This window comes from Myripristis murdjan, chromosome 4 (genome assembly GCF_902150065.1).
Source record: "Myripristis murdjan chromosome 4, fMyrMur1.1, whole genome shotgun sequence".
Lineage (NCBI taxonomy): Eukaryota > Metazoa > Chordata > Actinopteri > Holocentriformes > Holocentridae > Myripristis > Myripristis murdjan.
In genome coordinates, this window is record NC_043983.1 from 11968232 (window position 1) to 11990062 (window position 21831).

The 21831-nt window shown below is 41.8% G+C and overlaps 1 protein-coding gene across 5 annotated transcripts in view; it reads right to left on the minus strand.

Moving 5' to 3' along the window:
- Window positions 1-341: 341 nt before the first annotated feature.
- zfr2 (zinc finger RNA binding protein 2) overlaps window positions 342-21831 on the minus strand; it is a 38999-nt gene continuing 17509 nt past the window's right edge. Inside the window, exons 2-20 of one of the 5 annotated variants that reach the window (XM_030049051.1) lie at window positions 21353-21413; window positions 18109-18364; window positions 17141-17255; window positions 16506-16733; window positions 15388-15713; window positions 14656-14844; window positions 14122-14386; window positions 12928-13136; window positions 12625-12744; window positions 11544-11689; window positions 10492-10618; window positions 9659-9864; window positions 9326-9494; window positions 7645-7819; window positions 4377-4465; window positions 3725-3820; window positions 2756-2867; window positions 2413-2510; window positions 342-2295 (exon numbers count right to left, since the gene is read on the minus strand). In XM_030049051.1, coding sequence (XP_029904911.1) covers window positions 2122-2295; window positions 2413-2510; window positions 2756-2867; window positions 3725-3820; window positions 4377-4465; window positions 7645-7819; window positions 9326-9494; window positions 9659-9864; window positions 10492-10618; window positions 11544-11689; window positions 12625-12744; window positions 12928-13136; window positions 14122-14386; window positions 14656-14844; window positions 15388-15713; window positions 16506-16733; window positions 17141-17255; window positions 18109-18364; window positions 21353-21405 — 3153 coding nt within the window. In that variant the 5' untranslated portion in view covers window positions 21406-21413 and the 3' untranslated portion in view covers window positions 342-2121. Of the gene's footprint in view, window positions 2296-2412; window positions 2511-2755; window positions 2868-3724; window positions 3821-4376; window positions 4466-7644; window positions 7820-9325; window positions 9495-9658; window positions 9865-10491; window positions 10619-11543; window positions 11690-12624; window positions 12745-12927; window positions 13137-14121; window positions 14387-14655; window positions 14845-15387; window positions 15714-16505; window positions 16734-17140; window positions 17256-18108; window positions 18365-21352; window positions 21457-21831 lie in introns of those variants that run through there. The other 4 variants (XM_030049053.1, XM_030049052.1, XM_030049050.1 and 1 more) reach the window with 4 other exon arrangements.

Below are 21831 nucleotides of genomic sequence, written 5' to 3' on the forward strand. Positions count from 1 at the left end.
TCACTGCAGAGAGGCTCCCTCCGTCGGCTTGAATGAGCCGCGGCTATCCCTCCCACCCCGCACCTCCGGTTGTAGCGTGAAAAAGGAAACACTGCGCACTATTCTTTGTCACATTACTTCCTCAGTAGTGGGAAAACACACTTGATGTTGGTTGTGACGGCGGAGGGAGTGACGTGCGGCGGCCGCATCCCCAAGCCCTTATTAATCCCTTTAATAGTTGTAACTAAAAAGGTGTGATTCTTGTAGCTGCCTAAAAATCAGCTTTCCTGATATTATTCCAGCAAACTAAAAAGAATAAAACTCAGCTTTTAAGACAATACACCACTGCAAAGAGACAACAATGGCTTAAAAGTATTTAATATCTCCCCTTATTTTTTTTTTTTTTAGGCGGCACTACAAAGACATTCAAATAATAGGACAGCAACGTTCACACTTCGTTTGACAATACAAAACTGATTGCAACATCCTTCTGAAATAAAGACAATGTGTCTACATGATGTTCTTAGTAAACAAAATCAACCAAAAAAAACAAAACAAAAAAAAAAACAAAAAAAAAAAAAACAAAAAAAACTGCACATTAATTCTCACATGAACCTTCAAACCAAGACTTGTGCAATTCTTTCTCCACCCTACATCTTCGTGAGGATTATTAAAATATTGCAGTAATGACGGTAATTCTTAAATGTTCCCCTTTTTTTCTGAATCCTGTCTCGATGTGAAATCTCTAATACACAACACAATGCAGGCACAAGGAAGAAAGGAAGTCAAAACGACTAGTAACCCCTTGATCGTTACAGTAGATATTCAGTCTTAACATTTTTTTTTTTTTTTTTTTCAGACTAAAACTTCTCTCCACCATACACTCTGGAAGAAAAAACATTGCTAGGCATATTCAAATGATAACATTATGGCTGCATACAGTAACATTGTCATTTCTTAAGTGCTTCATTCCCTCAGCATGCTAGACTGTGCAACATAAGACTTCTCTCTTTCCCTCTCTCGCTCTATCTCATTGGAGACATCATCTTTCGCCCCAGTGTTATTTCCACAAAGACTTTGTAGTGCAAATGGATGCTGCACAAAGCCATCGATGTAGATTTTTGACACACTTCAGGGCCTCATTGAGAACATTTATTTTAGTGTATTGTTTTTAAGGTGTGATGTGAGCCTTTGGCTGGATCTTAAAATTCCTTTGTCTATCTCCTTCCACTTTCTAAAATGCCTTAGAAGAAAATGTCAGCACAGCTTTTGAGGGGATTCAAGGGTGGAGGGAGAGAGGGCGTTAAGGGTCAGGGAGTCAGGTACACCCGTTTCAATCAACAGCGTCACACCATTTTTTTGTGTTTGTTTGTTTGTTTTTTGTGATTATTAATGTGTCATTACCTGTATTTTAGGCACCATGTACATCACAGTATGTAAATCCTTTACATAGTGAATCTTCTCTCAAACAGTCTCAAAGCCTCCATAAAAGTAAAATCCCCCTTTTATTCCAGACATAAAAACACATTTTTCGGTGTACAAAGTCACACAGCTGCGTTAGTTCGGTGACTCCCGGCCCGCAGTCAAGATGACAAAACTGAAGGGGCCTGGAGAGCCGAGAGGATTCAAACTCTTCTTTGAGAAAAGCCCAAATAAAGCTTAAGGTGCTGATAATTCAATTTTACTGGAGGCTTAAATATCAGAGTACCTCTAACACATAGAAAACAATGGCTAGGTGACAGTGGTTGGTACAGTTAATGTGAATGAAATGCGGGAGGTGGGGAGGGGTGGTCAGTAGTTAGTGTGCAAGTATAATAGAAATGGAATGATGCAATCCTTAGCTCCCTTGGAAACTTACGGCACAAACTTCCAGCCAATTTCCTTAGCACACGTTTAGGTACAGTACATCTGCAGTAAAATATTATATGGGAGAAGGAATTGCAGTACAGATTCTCAAACTTCAGTCCTCCCCCTCCGACAATCTCTCCTCTCGCTTCAAGGGCAGACACGTAACAAGTAAAGTCAGTTATATTCATATGTGTATAGCTGTGTGTTAAGATTATTTTCAAAATAAGAAAATGTTAAAGTTGTGACATTCTACCAGTTTCTACACTAGCGAATATGCTGCTCTGGAGGCGGAGGTCAAGCCTCCACCGCATCCTCCTTCTTGTCTTTTTTGCCCTCGCCCTCCCCTTCGCCCGTGTCGCTGACGTCCCGTCTCCGCTTGCGGTTGCGGGCGCTGGCCTTGGACGCTGGTAGAGACTCCATGCCCAGGACCTTGTGGATCTGACGGAATGCGAGCAGCCGCAAAGCATGCTGGAACCACGAGACACCGGAGCGAGAGAGGGAGAGAGGGAGAGAGAGAGAGGTCAGCTGAATTTCAGTTGGCTTGCAAAATAAGCGTTCATTGTGCATTCAGATGGGGGAGCGTACCTGTGCGCTGGCAGTAATGTCCTCTCTGGCTTGATCAGTCATGCTCTCCAACACATCTGTTGGCTCTTTCTCACAGGGGTCCAACAAACCAGGCCCTTCTGAGTAAAGAGAGGAAAATATATGAATATGACCATGACGACACTGAAATTAACATCCTTTTCAAAAGGTTCATGTTTGGCATAACATGAGGTTATAGCACCAAAATGAAACACTGTAGATGGCAAAACATCACAAAGAAACTATGAGACAACCAAGCTTAATGTTTCTTGGAAGTGAGAACAGCTTGGCACAAGAAATGAGACTTTCTAATAGGGTGAAATAATGAGTTTACTGGGTATCTGACCTGGCAGGAGGATGCCAGTGGAGATACACTCCAGCACCCTGCGCATGGCCTCCCCAGGGCTCAGCGGGCCTGTTGCACTGCTGATGACCTTCTCTACCAGCAGCTCCATCGCCTGGAGGGACAGAAACACGGGCAAATACACACATGCTGCAATGGAACAAAGACGTACACACACTGGATTCAGGATTCAAGCCCCTTCAGTTGAAGTTGAAGTTTCCAGTGTCTTGCCTTTTGCACAAAGAACAGCCAGAATATTGGATGTACAAAAAAGTTTCTCCTTACAACACGAGCTACTGTCTGAATGTTTTCAAAAAATAATTTCTGGAATATTCTACTCTTTCAGACAGTCAATAGAGCAGAGAGATGGAGCTTTAAATGAAAAACAGATTTCATTCCTGCCAAAAGGAAACTACCGGTTAAAAAGTAAGATGTAAATAGTACCAGTAAAAACAATCAAATAGTCCAGTCATTTTATGAAAAAACCTAGGACAAATTGCAAGAGAAAAAATAAATGCCAGAAGAGATATTTAAACAGTGACTTAAAGGTTACTGTATACATAGTAACCTTTTAATTCAGTGTTTAAATGTCTCTTCTGGCATTTATTCCTTATATTCCTTATTAGCGCATATCAGAATAATTAAACAGAATAATTCAAAGAACTTGTAATTGACTTTTTTTCTTGTCTTTGTGTGTGTAATCAACTTGAATTTTTATAGTGATATCTGAAAGTAAAATTTTGAACCCCTTTCCCCTGTGTGTTAAAAACAGTGTTTTTTGGTAATATGTGGTCATAAATAGGTGATTTTCAAAACTTTCCACCAATGGGATTTCTTGGGACTTTTTCCCCTCACTCAGGACATAATGAGGATACAAAATCAGTTGAGTTTTTTTCTCTTGCAATTTGTCCAACTGATTAGCGAATAGGTAATATGGACGAAAAAAGTAGATATGTGATGCCTGTGACTCACCCAGCCAGGCATCTTGCCCCATGTTGGCACCCGCTGGCACAGGTCTCTCAGCACCCTAATGATGATGACACAGGACTGCAGCCCGTTGGCCCGAGCCTAGAGCGATGCAAACATGCAAGAAAATAATCATCAGCATTAACACAAAAATGCTCACAGCTGCTACACTGGAACTCCAACAAATGTAATTGCAAATAGCGCAGGGCTATATATGGATATCAAACCATTATCATGAGACTAGTTATCTGATATATGATATGCCATAAGTGTTGTGTTTTCCTGGGTTTAAATGCTGCATTACAGCGAACGGATTCAATTTTATGAACTTTTACGAACCATTAAGTGTAAACCACAGAGCAAAATCAAATCATAAAATTGTAATGCCTGAAATTTATCAGGCAATATTAAGAAATAGAGTTCGCTGGCAGATACATAAAAATTCTGTAATGGCAGATGTTAACGTAACGCAAAAACAAATAGTCACAAATAGTAAATGTACATCACTTCTATTTTTCACTTTCACATTTGTTTTGACATTGCACTTAATTCTTAATATCTGTTATCAAAGGTAACAGACTACATCAGTGTGTGGTGACAGTTAATACACAGTCTAACATTGTGATATAGTCATGCAAGGTTTTTGCGAGGCTTTTACCTGGAACCATTTTGCGTGTCGGAGAGCAGCTAGGTATTCTAGGCATTTTTTCTTATTCAGGACGTCAGGAGGATCCTTCTCAGCCACACCTGGCAGACACAACATGTATCGGCTCAATGCTAACTGCTGAGTACACGGAGGAGCTAAATGATCACTGCAGTGCACAAAGGTCATAAAGCGTGTTGCAGCTGTTGTTGCACGTTTACTGACCAGGGATGAGCTTACTAAAACATTTCTGGCATTTTTCTAATGCAAACAATTTCCAGTCAATTCTCAAACTCTGCCCTTGGCTGCTTAAAAAACTCTAGTTAAAAGAGGTAACGTGAAGGGAAAATATGAGACAACAAGCAAAGCATTTGACTTGACTGATACAGGTGTTTTAGCTCCAAGAATGAACATCTTTCAATTATGTTTCAACTGTTACGCATAATGTCATATCATATAATGTTTTATTGCCTTAAGATCTCCAATGAAGGCCTATTAAAGCAGACTCTTTTTTTAACTTAACTTTGGATTTAGTTACCAGTAAGAATCAAGGTCCAAATGAAGCCTAATAATTTCTGATCATGTACTGAAACCACACAACAAAAAAGCAACTGTGGGCACCTTGTAATTTGTTTTATGTAGAAGCACCTGGAACAACTGGATTTACACCTAATGCATGCCTTGACTGAGTACATTACAGATCCTTGTTCAACTGAAAAAAAAAAAAAAAAAATGAAATTCTTTCCTTTTTTGAGGGAAGAAAACATCTCCCCCAAAATATCTTGGCATTTGGAGCTTGTCACATTTTTTTTTACTCATGGTTTCAAGGGAACTGAGTTTGTCTTCTCAAATGATTTACATGGAACCACTTTCAGGGGAAGAACTGTAGGAGTACAAGCACAACCATTATTACACATATGACAGATCAGCTTCAGGCCACTAAACTGTGGGGGTCTGGTGGTGCAATATTTCCACCACTTCTTGTTTCCTTGTGCTCCAGGCTATATTAAAGGCCTTGAAATATTTTGATATCCATCTGCTCATCTTAACTCTTGAAAATGAACAGAAGATTAACTCCTTATTGAAAGTTAAATCTCCACAAAATTACAATCCTTTTTAAAGGGCTATTATTATTGTTATAGGTGTGTACCTCAGTTGTGTCACTCAGGTTTATTCTCATCAGAGGGGAAAACCCATTGCAAGTATTTAGAGCATGTGACACAAAAACTCCCTGGTGAAACAGTGAACTTGTAGGTGGGATATCATCTCTCCAAGGCAAGGTGACCCACCTCAACTGTTCAGTGGTAGGAAAATCTCTGGTGCACACCCTAGTGCAACCAAGAGGTTGTATTTTATAGATACATTGTCAGAAATAAGTGGCAGTTTCTTTTCACTTTGATTTTTCTGGTTACTGTATGCAAATGAAAAAAGTCTGCTTTAATGGATTTTCATTTCCGGCCCCAGGTAATAAAAACTGCATCATTTTCAAAGGATGTGCGGACCTTTGATATCCAGTACATCAGGGAAAAATCAATATCTCTGTACCTACAGCTTTGTATTTACTGGTTTGACCCAAAATCGCATTGATAGTAATGGATTAAATTAGTGACAAAGTGTAAAGGAGCTCATCCCAAGCTGATAAAGGCACATGAGCAAAAGGAGTGCCTTTTTTGGGCACGCCCCCCTAATTTAACAACTGATGGCATCATGAGGTCAAATTTGTTCAACAATATATGACAGAGCCAGGGCTGAGCTTGGGGTACTATAAATCAGTATGCAAAACTGGTTCAAAAGAAACTTTGTGTGCCTGTTTCGGACATAAATGGAACAGTCCATGAAAAAAAAAAACAAACATCAAAGTCTATGCTTGACTTTTAGGACAAATTCACGTGAGCTTTACAAAATGGATGTGTGACCTCAAAATGACAAATGACAATTTTTTCCAATGCATCCACTGTCATGAGATAATATTTCACAAGATAAGCCTAGGGGCTTTCCACACTTCCATGTTCACTGGCACTGTAGCAAGAACAGAGGACATTAGGTTTGTTACAGGGGAAATACATGAAAATCAGTCACTTTTTTGAAGTCTACACTACCATACCACTAAGAATCAAAAACCCCACATTTATCATGCCTCTTAGAGCCGGGAGTACTGATTTATGAACAGTTACGCCCCTCTAATCTTAGTGAGTAAGAGGGTTCTTGGCATTCCCACTCTGAAAAGCTTAATAAACATGGACAACATTGTTTTGTTTCCTTTATTTTACTATTCTTAGTGGTATGTATCCAAGTGTGGTCTTCAGAAGAGTCATTGGGTTGCCTAGGTCTGCTGATACAGAATTTGGGGCACTGATCAACAAACCCAAACAAAATAGAGAAAGAAAGCGGCCACGGAAAACATTTCTATCATGTTTTCCAAATGGGAAAAATACATTAAAATGCTGACAGTAATTGTTATAGGCGAGGGAGTGTTTGCAACACAATGATCATGAAAATTACCGGCACCATTAAAAAGGGGGGGAGTAATGCTGATGATTTCATTTGATCTCATCTTAACATTTCTTCAATATTGTGACCATTGTAGGGGTATAAAGTGACACTCCAACGCCTTATCAATAACGATAATGCCATTTCATGTTGCAGGGATGAGAGATAAGGGAGTGGGAAGTCGTTGGACCTCAGATTCCCTCCTGTCATTATTATCATCAAACACTAATGCAACAAGAAAAGCTAGGTATCTGAAATCTTACAGCTATGATTACTCCTACAGGTAGTATCATTATTTATTCTCATCCCTGGGCATTATCTGCACATTGATCATCATTTCTGTCTGTTTTATCATAATTTCCCAAATGTGTATTTGAGCGTGTGTTCACAAGATAAACACACACCCTACTGGCACAGAAAGGTCGGAGAGCCCGGCTTTTGATTCCCATGTTGTGGAAAATAAATAAAGAACTGGGAGGGGGACTACCGTAAACTGCAAAAAAATGGGAAAATGAAAGAAGTGGGACAAATGAATGGGTGACTCAAGTTCCTTTTTTTTTTTAAAGGGTAAAGGGTTAAAGAAAAAATAAGCATATCATTTTTTTGTTGTTGTTGTTGTTAAGACATTGTTTTGTGGGCTTGGTTAAAAGTCCCATCTCTAATTTTGTGTAATTTTCAGCCTAAAATTTAGGCTGCTAATGGGTGGGTGGAGGGGTGGGGAGGGTATATATAGTGTAATACACACAGTGCTAACATTTGGTCGTCTGGTACTGAAAGCTTTGGCTTCTCTAACCTTTCTCAGCCGATTTTCCTCCTGCCTGCTTGTCCTTCTCAGCGGCAGGGTCCTCCCTCATCAGCGGCGAGGTGAGAGAAATGGTCACCTGCATTTTGGGCTCCTTGCTTGAAAATATCAGGATGTTCGCCTCCTCAGGGTGAGCCTGCACCTCATACTGATCTTCAGAAAATGTCTGCCGGTTAAAAGGACACTTGGTATTACTCACTACAGAGGAGGAGGGGAGTAGGGGGCTTTCTTTTAGAGGAAAACAAGCACAGAAGGGCCTAGTTTGGCAGGACAACAGGGTAAAACTGTAATGTTTTTAACCCCAGGTATGAAAATTGGTTCTCATTAGATTAATAGGATTGTATGGCCCTTGTTTAAAAAGGGTGAATAACATGGAAACAATATTTCTCAAGACTAGGAATGTCCTTCCTATAGAAGGGTCTCTTCTGCAGTAGAATATTACATAAAGTAAAAAGGTAGTTTAGTGCCCCAGTCTCACTCTGTAGGATTCAGGTGTCATAACCAGGCAGTGAATCTAAAGATCAGTTAAAAGCACCTCTGATGAAAACTCTCATTACAGCTGGAGCAGGAGGGAGGAAAAGTAAGGAATTACAACACATCACAGCCTTCAAGTCTCCGTCACGGATTTTTATTTAGAACGAATCCTCTCTCTTGGATGTGGGTCTTAAATGGGGAGTACCAGTCAATTTAAAAATTCACACGGGTTATTCCCTCGGCCTAAAGTAGTTCAGTCATTTGTGAACATGCACAACTCTCTCCCACAGCTAGAATCCAGAAAACACTCCTACACTGCTACTGAGAGAAACAGCCTGTGCATCCTCTAATATGAATAAATAAAAGATGAACTGAGTGGTGGTGTTAGTAGCAGTGGTGTCAGCTCTGAGCCACCAAACACGCATCTTGACACACGAGTCTTGACCAATTTGCCTCGGTCTCCTGTGAAGATGTACATCGATACAATCACTAATAAATGAGCAAGACAAACTACCCCCATGATTCTGGCTGCAGACAACAGTAGTGAATGTTCACTAATGCAAACTGAACTGCTCTAGTGCATGGGAGAAACCTATCTGAATGTTATAATTAAATGGTATTCCCCTTTAGAAGGCTAAGGAAAAGACAATGATGCAGAGAGATTTTGCAGTGATATTTCTGGTTTTGTGTCTTGGATGCTAAAAAAACCCCATCTAATTACTGAAGTGTGATTGTTAATTTGTAATGCCGTCTTGGTGTGTTTCCTTGAGCTCTATGACTAAACTACGCTCCATGACTAAACTAAGTGACATAAGTCATATGGCAACAGCTGTGGTCTATATTAGTCATTTCCTCTTTTTAATTATATACTGCATCTAACAACATCATATCTAACCAACTGAGACTGGAGGTCTGCTTTTTCCTGGCCTTTCAGTCAGGACTTTGTTCGCAGTTCTCCAAAATGTCTTCAAGCCCAGTGGATGCCACAGGCTTATAATAACTCGGAACAGTGTACGACTTAAGTCTCTAATCCATTCCTAAAAAAGGAAACGCAAAATCTGTTAAGTTTGCTAACAAAATCCCTCCCTTTCTCATCCGCCTACACAGAAAAGGGAATTCAACATGAACAGTGTTTCAGTTAATGACTGCTTGATCTTTGTCACTCAGGTGAAGTTAGAGGACTGCTCAGTGTTCTTACCGCCAGCTCCTTGGGCAGCTGCTTGGCGATGCTCTTCAGTAAAGAGATGGTGGGCTTCTTGGCAGTCAGCAGGATGAGCTCAACATTTCTGTCTCCATGAAGCAGCAAACCTTTGGCCAGGATGCCCACCCTCATCACCCCTTTGAGCAGCCGTCCCGGGTTCTCGGCACTGACAAAGAGAGAGTGAGAAAAGGAAAAATATTAAGAGTTGTTGGACTGGTTTTGAAACCATTTAACATTTTTCAAAGTGCTTTTAGTCTTTAATAGGGCTCAATCCATATTTCCCTAACATGTCCACAGGAAATGGGGGACTCTGCTAATATTCCTTCTTACACTTTCTCCTCTCCGTCGTCAGAAGTCGAGGTAGAAATATGGGGTGTCTCCTTCTCCAGCAGGGAGTCTGACACCAATTTGAGGGCTCTCTCTGAATGAGAGACAATCCTCTGGACGGCCTGCAGCTCCTCCTCCACCGGGTAAATAGTCGAGTGCTTGGCCATGATGTGGCGGTCATCTGGGGAGTCCGGTCGACGAACGCACGTCTTAGGGGAGAGGAGGGAAATCATTTATCATACTTTTTCTAGGTGTTACTTCCAATACATTTTATATTTAGTTGATAGTGGGAACTGGAGAGAAAGAGGGAAAGGCTTGTGGAAAAAGGTGATGAGTTGGTGTTTTTTTTTTACACTGTGTTTTAACGCTGGCCCACTAAGCCACCAGAAATCCTCTAAGAACTACTCTGACAAGCTGATACCAGACAGCAACAGCACTGCAGCTAATGCTTATTATCATTATTGACTGAGAGATGCCCATCACAAGTTGCCAGAGTCTAAACAAGGTCTTAAAATTTCTTCCTTGGTCCGATCAGCACCCATAAAAATCCCCAAACATTATATTGATAATAAGAAGAAACAGAGTAGCAAGCAAATCTGTAGCTGTAAATCTGAAGCCATAACCAGAAAATGCTTGGTATTTTCACTTGATAAGCAACTAAAATGATGACTCAATAGATTAATTTTCTGCTGAATGACTAATCAATTTATCAACTAATCATTTCAGCACTAGCAGGGACTATCCTGACTACACATTTACTTGCTGAACACAAGGTTTACATTCAAATATTACGACACTCAAAAAAGTAAGATGTAACATGGCAGCTTCACACTCACTAGCAGGGGGGGTACAGGCATTCCTGGGCGGCTCATCAGCGGAGGAGGGGCCATCCTGCGTCGCTGCTCCCCCCAGTACATCTGCTCCTCCTCCATCCTCCTCCAGTACATGTCCTCCTCATATCGCCTGGGGGAAATGAAGCAGCGACGTGCAGCGACGTGTCAGTGGAGGAGAACCTCTATGAAACTAGCTTTTCATCCACCTAAATTTACACTGCTTACCCCCAATGGGCAATTTTCAAGGCAACCTCAATAAAAACGTACTGTTATCTTTCCTTGGACACATAATGAAATTATAAAACATGTTTACTGAGTAAAGTGCAGCAGATTAGCACAGGAGGTATAGCATGTTTTCAATTGGATCGCCATGTCTGTGGTTTAAAAAAAATCAAAGAAATCAAAGAAAAAGGAAAAAATGTCAATTACAGATGATCCAACTGCTTAATTCATGCTCGACCTGAAATGGTATATTTCCCCTGAGACTGGCATATCTGCTATTTGGCTGCAGATGTAACATTTTAACCCATCATGATCTCCTCAACAGAGAGAGTGAGACAGAGAGACTGCTACATAAGCAACAGGCAAGGCCAGGTTTAAAGGAAGCACTGCTGCACAGATATACCTAATCTAGTTCCCACAAAGAAAAACTTCATATTTGACATTGAAAACTACTCATAAACACTATGTGAGACTGTTGAGATTATGGATTTTATTCTGTATGTACATAGGAGATGGTTTGACTGACAAGTGTCAGAGAATGTAAAAAAACAAAAACAAAAACAATGGAAGAAGTTGATAAACTGAGGTAGGGATTTCCCCTGGGTTACACACATACGTGCGTCAGTCCAACAGCTGACCAGCTCTACAGCTTCCTCTTTACCAATGTTACCTCCTTCAAAGCATCTTTTGTATGTTCTCCTTTTCTCTTTGTTTTGTATGACACAAGACGAACAGCAAACTTGACTTCAGAGTGCAGAGCAGCACAGACGATAATGTGGCAGTGAGTCTGGGTCACTGGCTGAAATGTCATGATCTTTGACGACATGTCTGACCTCATCTCCATGTGCCATCGCTGCTCATCATCTCTCTGTCTCTTCAGCACCGCCTTCTGCTTCTGCTTCCTCAGCTTGCCCTCCTGCAGCTTCCTCGCTCGGTTGCTGGGCTTTATCTCCACAGGAAGCTCTGGGTTCACTTTCTTCTGCAAAGGGAGCAAGAAGAGGACAAATCAATACTTTTGTTTGGTTCTTTGACATTTTTGGAGAGGTACGTTTTACCTAGTTGAAAGCAGAGAAAGACAGGAATGGCTGGGACATGTGACAAAGAGTCTGGACCAGATCAAATCCAGGATACAACCCACAAAACCACACCTACATGCCAAGATGCCAGGATATCCCGTAAACAGCGCTTAAGCAATTTAACTGACGAGTTAATGCCCAAATGATTCTGCACTTCCCCACTGCCTTAAGTGACTGTGTTCAAATATAGGACTTTGCACACATGTGCCATCTTGAATTATGTAATTGCAGTATCATTTTCTAATATACAAAACAACTTAATTTGCGAGGCACTCTTCTTGACACAGTTACAAAGTGGTTTAAGACAGCTAAAAAAAAAAAAAAAAAAAAAAAAAAATCAGCCGCCTGACAACAGCAAGGCTGCCATCATGTGGTGGCAAATGTATACTGTATTAGGGAAAAAACTCAACCAGAATATGAAGTTCCAGTGAAGTTCACATTAAAAAGGTTTTGTAATTTCTCAAAACTGTGAGAATCTAAGGTCTTTTCCGAGCAGGGAGGCTCATCAACTGATTTCTCCTGAGCTCCACATCTGTTCTGCTTTGAAATAGGTACACACTGCCCTAACAAATACCAGCAAACCCAAGGTGAAACTGAAAACCGAAAGACAAAACTGCAATTACCCTAGTCAAAACTACAGCTTAGAAGGTTCACACATGACCCAGTAAAGGAAATCACGACACTTGCATTAAGTTAAAGCATATATTTATGGATGCTGATACAGTAAATGCCTCTGATTATGGCTCTTTGGGTAACGAGTCGGGTCAGGTTCAGCTCTAAGACTTTCATCAGTAAAATCTCTCCTGCAATGTCTGGCTGAGAAACCGTATTTTCTCACCTTGTACTGCAATCTGTGCCTTCTTCCCTTCAGGTGCATGTCTTTAGCGTTGGGATCATTGAAGCTGCACTCACAGAGTTTACAGTGGAAGCGAATCACCTTGCCGTCATCATTACGTACCTGAGGAAGGACGGAAGAATACACAATCATGTAGACGGACACTTCAACACAAAAGATAATCTTACAGATCATTGCATGAACACTGCAACCTAATGAAGATTTTATATATAATTCAGTTATAATTTTTAGGGGTCATTTATCATCATAATCAACGTCACAATCATATCATCATTAGTTGCTTACCTCCTCCACATAGTCGTGTCCCACTGGCTGGACGTCTGCCTGGGCCCCGGCCCTGTCACACTCCTCATCCTCACTCTGAGGCTCCATCTTCTGCATCGTCTGTTGCTTGGGCTCCTCTGCCTTCGCTGCTGCCACCACCACCACCGCCGACGCTGCTGTTGCTGCTGCTGCTGGTGCTGCAGCTGCCGGGGCGCTGGCTGGTTTACTGGCTGTGAGGGAGGCATCATGTCACAGATTAAAGAATTGACGTCCAAAAGGCTGAATGTCCATTGTAGGAGGGAAAAAAAAAATCTATCTTCAAATATACATACCGAAAAAGTTTTTTAAGATCTAAATTTGAGGGAGAACTTATTTTTTATTCTTCCTGTTCAGAATAATGTCAGGTTTGCAAACACAACAAAGTGTTGCACTGACTTCCATGGCTTGATCAACTCATCTAGTCAAAATTTTCATGCATGCCTCATTATATGCTTCCCAATACACAATAGCCTCAAAGTGGTCAACAACATCACGATTGCTTGTGTCCTTGCATGAGTCCTTTGGGCCGTGTTATTTCCTTTGTTTACATCACACTGGTATTTCTCTGTTCGTTTCCCAGATGAATAAATCTGAAGCTAGACTTGCTGAAGTCATTAGGATATGTGAACTTACATGACCACCAGAGAAGGCAATCAGAGCTACACAGAGCTGACAGTGATCTCATAAAGAAAAATCTCAACCAACTTGAGTGTCAACGATGCCAATATGTGCATGACAGTATGGACAAAGCCATGAGGCAAATGTGGGGTTTACTAGACTTGTCTACTAGGCTCCTATATATTTCTGGTTTGCCCGTCTCCTCCTTTTCACACTTCCTGTAACATCACAATAAAAGCTGCTCCATCTGGCATGGAGTGACACTAAACAAACAGCATACAGACATTTGCTTACAGAACCATGTTCAAATGTTTAATTTAGTAAAGAAACTCTTCATAGTCTGAACAGTTTTCACAACTATAGGGAGAGATATATCCTTGGAGTGGAGGGATATTTAGTATGAATACTGCCCTATAATGAATCTACATGAGCCAGAATAGTGAATGATAATCTCTGCCTGAACCTTCAATTAAGGAAATCTGCAATGCTGCAGTTTAAACATTCAAATTTTACAGAGGAGGCCAGAGTATTACCCACATAACATATCCAATAACTTACAAATGACAGTTATTTTGGGAGGAACTGGCTTCTTGACTGGCACTGATGTTTTAACAGTGCTGTTGAGCACCACTTGTTTGGGCGCTGCTGTGGGAGTCGTCGTCGCAGCAGCAGGAGATGCTGAAGTGGTTGAGGTTGGTGCAGGAGAAGAAGTGGAGGCAGTGTGTTTCCCAGCTGTTGAGGTCGTATAAACCGGAGCAGAGTTCACCAGCACCGGCTCCGTTGAGGGTATGGGTTTGCCCAGCTTGGTGTGGAGTTTCACCACCTTTCCAGTGTTGATAAAAAAGAGACAGAGGGAGATATAACCATGTAAGGAGGCGGATACTTAATCCCAGCTCAGATCCCAGAGGGAGGTTTCATTCCAAGACTTGGCAGCTCTGAGGGAACATCACATGAGTATACCACACTAATATCCAGCATGATTTCAAGCTCATTATTTGAGTATTTTCTACAGCTGTCTCCTGTGTTCTCTAAAATGCCAGCGGTTACTGAGAGATTTAATCAAAGAGACTGGAGTATAACAGTTGTGCTAACCTTCTGGTGCTTAGCCCCACGGATATGGGCGGCGTAAGCGTCGACCCCCGTGCAGGAGACGTCACACAACTCACAGCGTAACTGGGTCTGGACCCCTCGGGGCCCATTGCTGGCCCCTGTCTGCCCCCCAGACTTCAGGGCTGCCTCCTTCTTCTTATGTTTCTGGCCCTCTAAATGCTCCCGGTATGTCTGTGGTAAATAATCAAACCAGTGTTAGTCAGGTAGAGCAGTCAATCTATTGTTGTGGCTTTGATCACCACATTCCCCACTGTGAACAGCTATCTCTATGCAGTTATGTTAACATTTTTCACACATTTTACGTATTCAAAAATACTTGTTTGACTGTAGCATTTGATTATGATTGCTTTAACTATTAATGGTCTATATTTCAACATTTAAACTTGTGTTAATGCATTTTTTTGCATTGCCAGAAACAATCAATTTTTTAAAAATATAAAAATAATAACAATAATAATAACAATAATAATGATGATGATGTGGCGACAAAACAACAAATGCCACCCAATGTTACTTGATTTTAACCAGTCACTAAACTACTTACATATTTAATATATACACCTAAAATATGCTGTGGTCTCATGCGAATATGGTAATGTGTGTGTTTTGTTTTCAGTTTTTCTGTGAGGCAGAATGCGATGAACCTGTTCTTTTGAAAAAACACATATAAATAAAATCACTTTGATTGACACGTCTGTCATTATAAAGCTCTACCTGAGGGCCAGCACAGCTGATCTTGCAGATGTCACAGTAATGTAGCTGGGGCTGTTTGGGAGGACCTTTTGGTTTCTGCAGCTTGTTCTGGTGAAACATGGGCTTTTTGTAAGCGTTTCCAGCTGGAGCCGTCACCATGTTGCTGCCCGAGTTGCTCCAGGAGGAGCTGGTCAGCTGCTTGGGGGGAGGCTGGATTGGGGGCTGGGGTTGCTGTGGCTGCTGTGGCTGAGGCTGGGGCTGGGAAAGAGTCTGCTGTGCAGGCTGGTAGTAAGAGGGGGTGGAGGTGGAGGTGTAGCCGCTGGAGTCGTAACTGGAGTAGCTGATGCCTGAGGGTGAGAGAGGACAAGGCAAAGGAGAGAGAGTGAACGCAGAGGGTCGTTAAAGAGATGACGGCATAGAGGATATGGGTCAACTATAAACAACACTGTAAAAACAGGCATGCTGGCAATATGCAAGTGGCACTTGAATTTCAACAGACTTAATGCTCATAGTCTAAATATAGATGAGTGCAAACCCCAAGTCATATACAATTCTCAAACACTTGAGGATATGGGGTTTGACAGGTGTCAGAAAGTTAATACGAAGCTCTAATTCAAAATTTTTATATCGAGTTAGCAATATCTCCAACCTGTGGGTGCAACTGGCCCAGCCATTCAGAATATCTATCCGGCTTCTGATTGAAACTAATCAAATTGTCATTATGTGTGTCAATATGTAAATACACTGTGCTCAGAAAATTCAATTTGAGTGCGACCCATTCCTTCAGCTTATTTATTACATTTTGAATAACACACTAATCTGTCCAAGCGTAGAGGCCTAGCTATTCAATTCCAGCTCCTGATCAACACTTGTCTCTTTCTCTGGCTTGGACCATTACTCCACCAACTAAACAATAAATGATGAAGTGTCCACTTGACAGTCCCAATTATATACTCAGACTCACCCAACATCTATTATCATTCTGCTTGAATAGTACAGATGTGAGCTCAAACAACAGACATTTACTCCTGAAGTACATCCATCCTTGTTCTTACTGCTACTTGATCAATGTAAAAAAAAATTATTGTAGTTGGAGTTACGCCAAAAAAAGGCTCCTTTTCCTCTTCCCTCTCTCTTACCCGAATAAGAGGTGGCTGAGGCGGTGGAGCTGAAGGAGGAGCCAGGGGTGTAGGAGGAAATGGGTGTGGGAGCTTGCTGCACACTGGTGGATGCTGGGTAAATGTTGTAGCTGGTGGACACGGAGCTGGAGGGGGCCAGCGGTTTCAAGGCTGTTACCTGCCTCTGGGGAGGAGCAGGCTGGCTATAGACCGTGGAGGGAGCCGGGCTGTACCCGCTCTTCACACCGACTGATACAGAGAGGGAGGGGGAGGGTGGAGAGGAGGGAGGGAAGCAGAGGTGTAGGAGCGAGAGAGACAAGAGTTTTGACTCTTCCATCTCATCCTCTAAGACTGTCTGTCACAGAGCTATTGGCAAGGCAGGCAGGATATCTAATGCTCACTACACCAGCATCTGAACACCAGGCACATTCCTTTTATATCACATTACTTTTTAAAAAGTGCAAGGCAAATAATATCAAAAAAGACTGTAATGACTAATGACCAGCAAATCCTCAGCAAGCCAAGTGAGACACGTTTGCGTGTTCATGTGACTATTCCTAGTTCTAAAATGTAATCAGACCTGGATTACAAGTAATCTGAAACCCCATACTTGAAGATGAGAATAAAAACATGAAAATAAAAAGAAACTGACTCACCAGTCTGGTAATAATTCTCGGTAGGTGTCCTCTGAGCTGGGGCTATACTGGTCTGGTAATACTGCTTGTTGTCATAACTAGTCACCGTGGGGGGGCGACCATAACTGTAGTTGTCCTGTTGGTGTTTACAAGAGCCTGGTTAATCAAGTGCTTCACGTGTTTGTGGGATATCTATGCATAACAGAACATAATAGAATTATCATACAGTGATGTCAAAATACAAGCGGCATATAAAATACAATTGCAGCAGGGGTCAACCATACCTTAGGCACACCGACTGCATCGTGCATTGTGTCTAAGGCAAATGAAGGCAGTGCTTGAACACAGTGATTAAAACTTTTCAATGACTGTTTTATTTTTCAAAGACGACACATCAACCGCCTCTGTCTCGTCTCTTTAGATTAGTATTGTCTCCTACATTCAAACATTGGAGGAAGCCAACAGAATAGACTGTCACTTGATTTTAGAGCGCAACTGGTCATAATATTTTGATTTTTCAAATGTGATATGGGGATCTGATGTTGTCCTCGCTGTTGGTGGCTGGTTGATCATTATGTATTAAAATGACAAACCAACTACCAACAGCCAGAGCATCATCAGGTGTTTTGATACCACCAGTCAGGTATATGCATCTGAATTTGATGCAAACACTGGAGAAATCCAATGCATGCCTGACTCAAAACACATTGCAATTGCCGCAGCGCAGAATATGAAGCTGAGAAATGCAGCATTTCACTGGAAATGAACGGAACTTCCAGTGCAACACAATGCAGTCAGTATCTCAAGGGCATAATACTTTTTTAAAATACGAAGCAAATGCATCAATATCCTAAAAACACTGCATTAAATAATAGTGTTGTAGTCACATTATATGAACTCCAAAAATGGCATTGCATATTACCAAACATGATATGATACTATGACAAACTCAAAAGCAGCAATAGAAAGAAGAGCAAAATGAGACTGACCGTGTCTGAGTATACCTGGTACGTCTGTGGGGTGGTGGTGGGCTGTGGGGGGGCAGGGGGGTCTGGCTGCCTGTAGCCATAGTCTGGGGGTGCCTGGTGGCTCTGGTAGGCAGGATAAGGGGCAGAGGCCACCGGTCGCGCTGCCTGGACCGGAGCAGGGGAGTAGGATGCTGTCACTGCATGAGCCACAGCAGGAGCCTGCTGGACACTGTAACTGGCTGTCGAGGGGTGGGAGTAAGCCGAGGGAGGCTGGGTACTGAGGGGATGGGGGGTGGGGTGGGGGGATGGGGTAAAGCAACAAGGGAAACCTCAAATTAACCAAAAGAGGACAACTTAATTAGCTATAATCAGGGGTTTTCAAAGTGGGAGGAGAGCCTCCCCAGGGGGGCGTCAAACAGTTTCAGGGGTGACTCAGAGACAAAGGGGGAAAAAAATAATTTCATGAGAAAAATTCAATAAAATGATTTTTTAAATGAGTTACCAAAGGGAACAATGCCCAGGAAGATCAGCTATCGCATTTGCAGAGTCTAATGGGGATCCATCCAATAAACAAATAAACAAATGCTGTACAACAGCCTACATATAATAAAGAGATAGCTGACGGATCGTTCTGGGTGACAAACCTAGAGTCAGCCCTTTTTATATATTTGATTTAGTCTAATGTTGTGTCAAACAGCAATATTAGGCTATCTTAACTCAGTTGTTGGTGTGTGGGATCAAATAGCAGCTACATGATCCCACTGACATCCAGGAATTTGAGCTAAGCTAAGGGGGCACCTTTATCAAAGCTTTGTCCAAGGAGAGGCCCACTTTGAAAACCCCTGAAACAATGAAACTTCGGAGGACATCACCTTGAGATAACTGAAAATATATCCACCAAGCTATTGAGAATACATCAGTGCCTTGTAAGGGACTCGGGAACTCAGCAGCAATGACCAGGTTTTTTCTTTGAAAACCTAAAACTGCAGTCTCAACAGGAACTACAGTACTACAGGATCCATTTATACTTATAATCATAATGCATGGTCTGCCTAGAGCTGACTGATATTGATATTATATTGATACAGTGATTTGACACAAAATCAGCTGGGATGTTGCATATCATAATATAATGACATGACATAAGTGATGTCTTTTCCTGATTTTATAGGCTGCATTACAGTAAAGGGATATCATTCTCTGAAATTATTAGACTGTTCTAGCTGTTCTGTTATTTGTCTCTACCTGCTTGGTCATAATATCCACATTACTAATGATTGTTTATCAAAACTTTCTTGTGTGTAAATACCACATGAAAGCATCAATAGTTATCACTCCAATGTCATTGCAGTATCAATACTGTGCTGCTGTTTCTTTTCTTTTCTTTTTTTTTTAATGAGCTCAAACAAGGCAATCCATGTCTAAGGATGTCTATATCTATGTCATTTAGCAGGCTTCAATAGGTGCTGCACGATTTCTCAATTCTATAATGAACTGCCACCCATGGGCTTAATAAACAGCACCACTGGCACAAAACAAAGTATCTCCCAACATGGAAGCTTGCGCAGTGACAAAAGAATGCCCCATCCATGTATACTCTGACCTACTTACTGAGAAAACTCTCATTTTCAGCAGAATACACAGCAAAGCCAAAAGGACGACCTTGCTTCTGTGTGGAAGCCAAATCATTAGCGCTCTTTGGGATGCAGACAGACAGTGGTCACTGGCAATGGCATCCTATAACAGATGCTGTCAGCATCTTTGTCCAGCCTTTAGTGGGATGGACAAACCATGCAGAGGACTAAAAATCACATTCCAGATGTAAATAGGGGGAAAAATTCAGCATCACTGTGCACAAAGTGTTAATCATCCTAATGTACCCAACAAGATAACACTGGACACACTGCCAATACCACGCAGTTCCACAGAAAGAGAAAACAGAAAACTCTCGGCTATCTAATGTGTAAGTAAGCAGACATAACAGGCACAGACTGCCATGTCTATTATCACAATGTCGTGACATTAAGTTCTCACAATTTTGTACAGTGGGATCTAAAGCAAGAGGAGAACATTTAATACTTACAATTAAGCACCATTAGTTATATAAAGATGTGGTGGTACAGTGAATAACTAGCAGGCTGTATACTTACAATGCAACCTTGTGGGTAGTATGATACCGCACATAAAAGGGTCAAATCCTAAATCTTAAATTCCTGTATCCATGTAGGACTCATTGTTCACACATGGATTAAGCCTGGTACTACACTAAGATTTAGATCTACACGGGCTTATTGGGTTTAATACATGTCTGTGATTAAGGACTGTATTAATAAATCAATTTGACTTTGAACTAGTTTTTAGTGTAGGATTAGGCTTTACCAGTGCCTGACCTACCAGCCCATTATGTTGAATCAAAAAGCAGGGTTGAAACTTTAAAGAGTGGACCTGAAACCAGCTCGAACCAAGGGAAGCACAGTCACCGCAGGGCATGGACTGAGGGACAACATGTGCATCACAGTTGGGCTACAAAGACAGCAGCACCACCTGTCAATCAACCATGGTTTCCCTTAGGAGAGGCAGAGCAGGGAACTTTTCTCTGTCAGCCGGCTGCAGTGAATGGTATCGACATTCAGCCAACTTCATTTGCTGGAGAGAATAGGGCCAGCTAGCATGCAAAGTAGGACGAATTACCTACCAAAGTCGAAGATTGATTCTGACAAACTAAGCACAACCTACAATTCAGCTGATGTCTCATGTTAATTTTCCACTACCTCCGACTCTGTCTTTTTCCTATAGTTGTAATATCGTTGTTAGACAAATACGACTAAGCACTGTTTGTGGTTTTAAGACACAGGACCTGCAGCAAAGCCCCGGCCAGGGTGAGCTCTCCTAAATCCTGAGTGCCTGCCACAATCTCACCCGTCACACAACCTCACGGCTCCGGGGTAGTCTATCTATCTTATTTACGCCTACTCAATTACATCTGCGTTCATCACGCCTGCCTTGAAACATCACCAGCTGCTTTCCAACCAAACATGCCCGTTTTGCGGTTCACGTAATGTCAAGCACGTCGGCAGCGCTGGCCTTCAAACCTGGCTGGCTAGCGTTAACTAGCCGGTCAAGTTAGCTAACTAGCTTCTCCACTGCGCGACGACGCAGTGAAAGCCCACCGGTGACGGCGCTTTTGCCGATGCACGCTGCACAACAACAGCGACTGTAAATGTAAAAACCAAGCGCTGACACGAATCTGCATCAGCTGTATTACCTGTACTGCGGACCGGCACCATGTGTGAAGCCATAATAATTGCTCGCAGCCATCTTGGCATCTCCAGTACAGTACAGTATGGGCAGACAGCAGCAAAACCGCGACCTGTGAGACAAGATAGTTCCCTCTCTGCTCCGGCAACTGGAAAGCTTCGTCGGGCAAACCGGAACAGCGAGGAGTCCTACTGCACATGCGCGTACCTATCCAAAATCAGTTTATTTAACATGAAAAACAATTAAGTAGCCCAATCGGTGGCTATGATATTTACTATTTTAATAAATATATATCCATGGCTTCCGTCATCAACATGCCAGGCGTGCACGAATTAGTAATCCAAATTAACTTTTAAAAATCTAATTTAAGTATTTAAGAGTGTCTCACAGCGCTGTCATCGCTTTTTGCGTTGTGCCATTTCAGTAAATGAACCAAAGCAAAAGTCTGGGGTGCTATAACGGAGGCAAGCGAAGACGGAAGTAAAT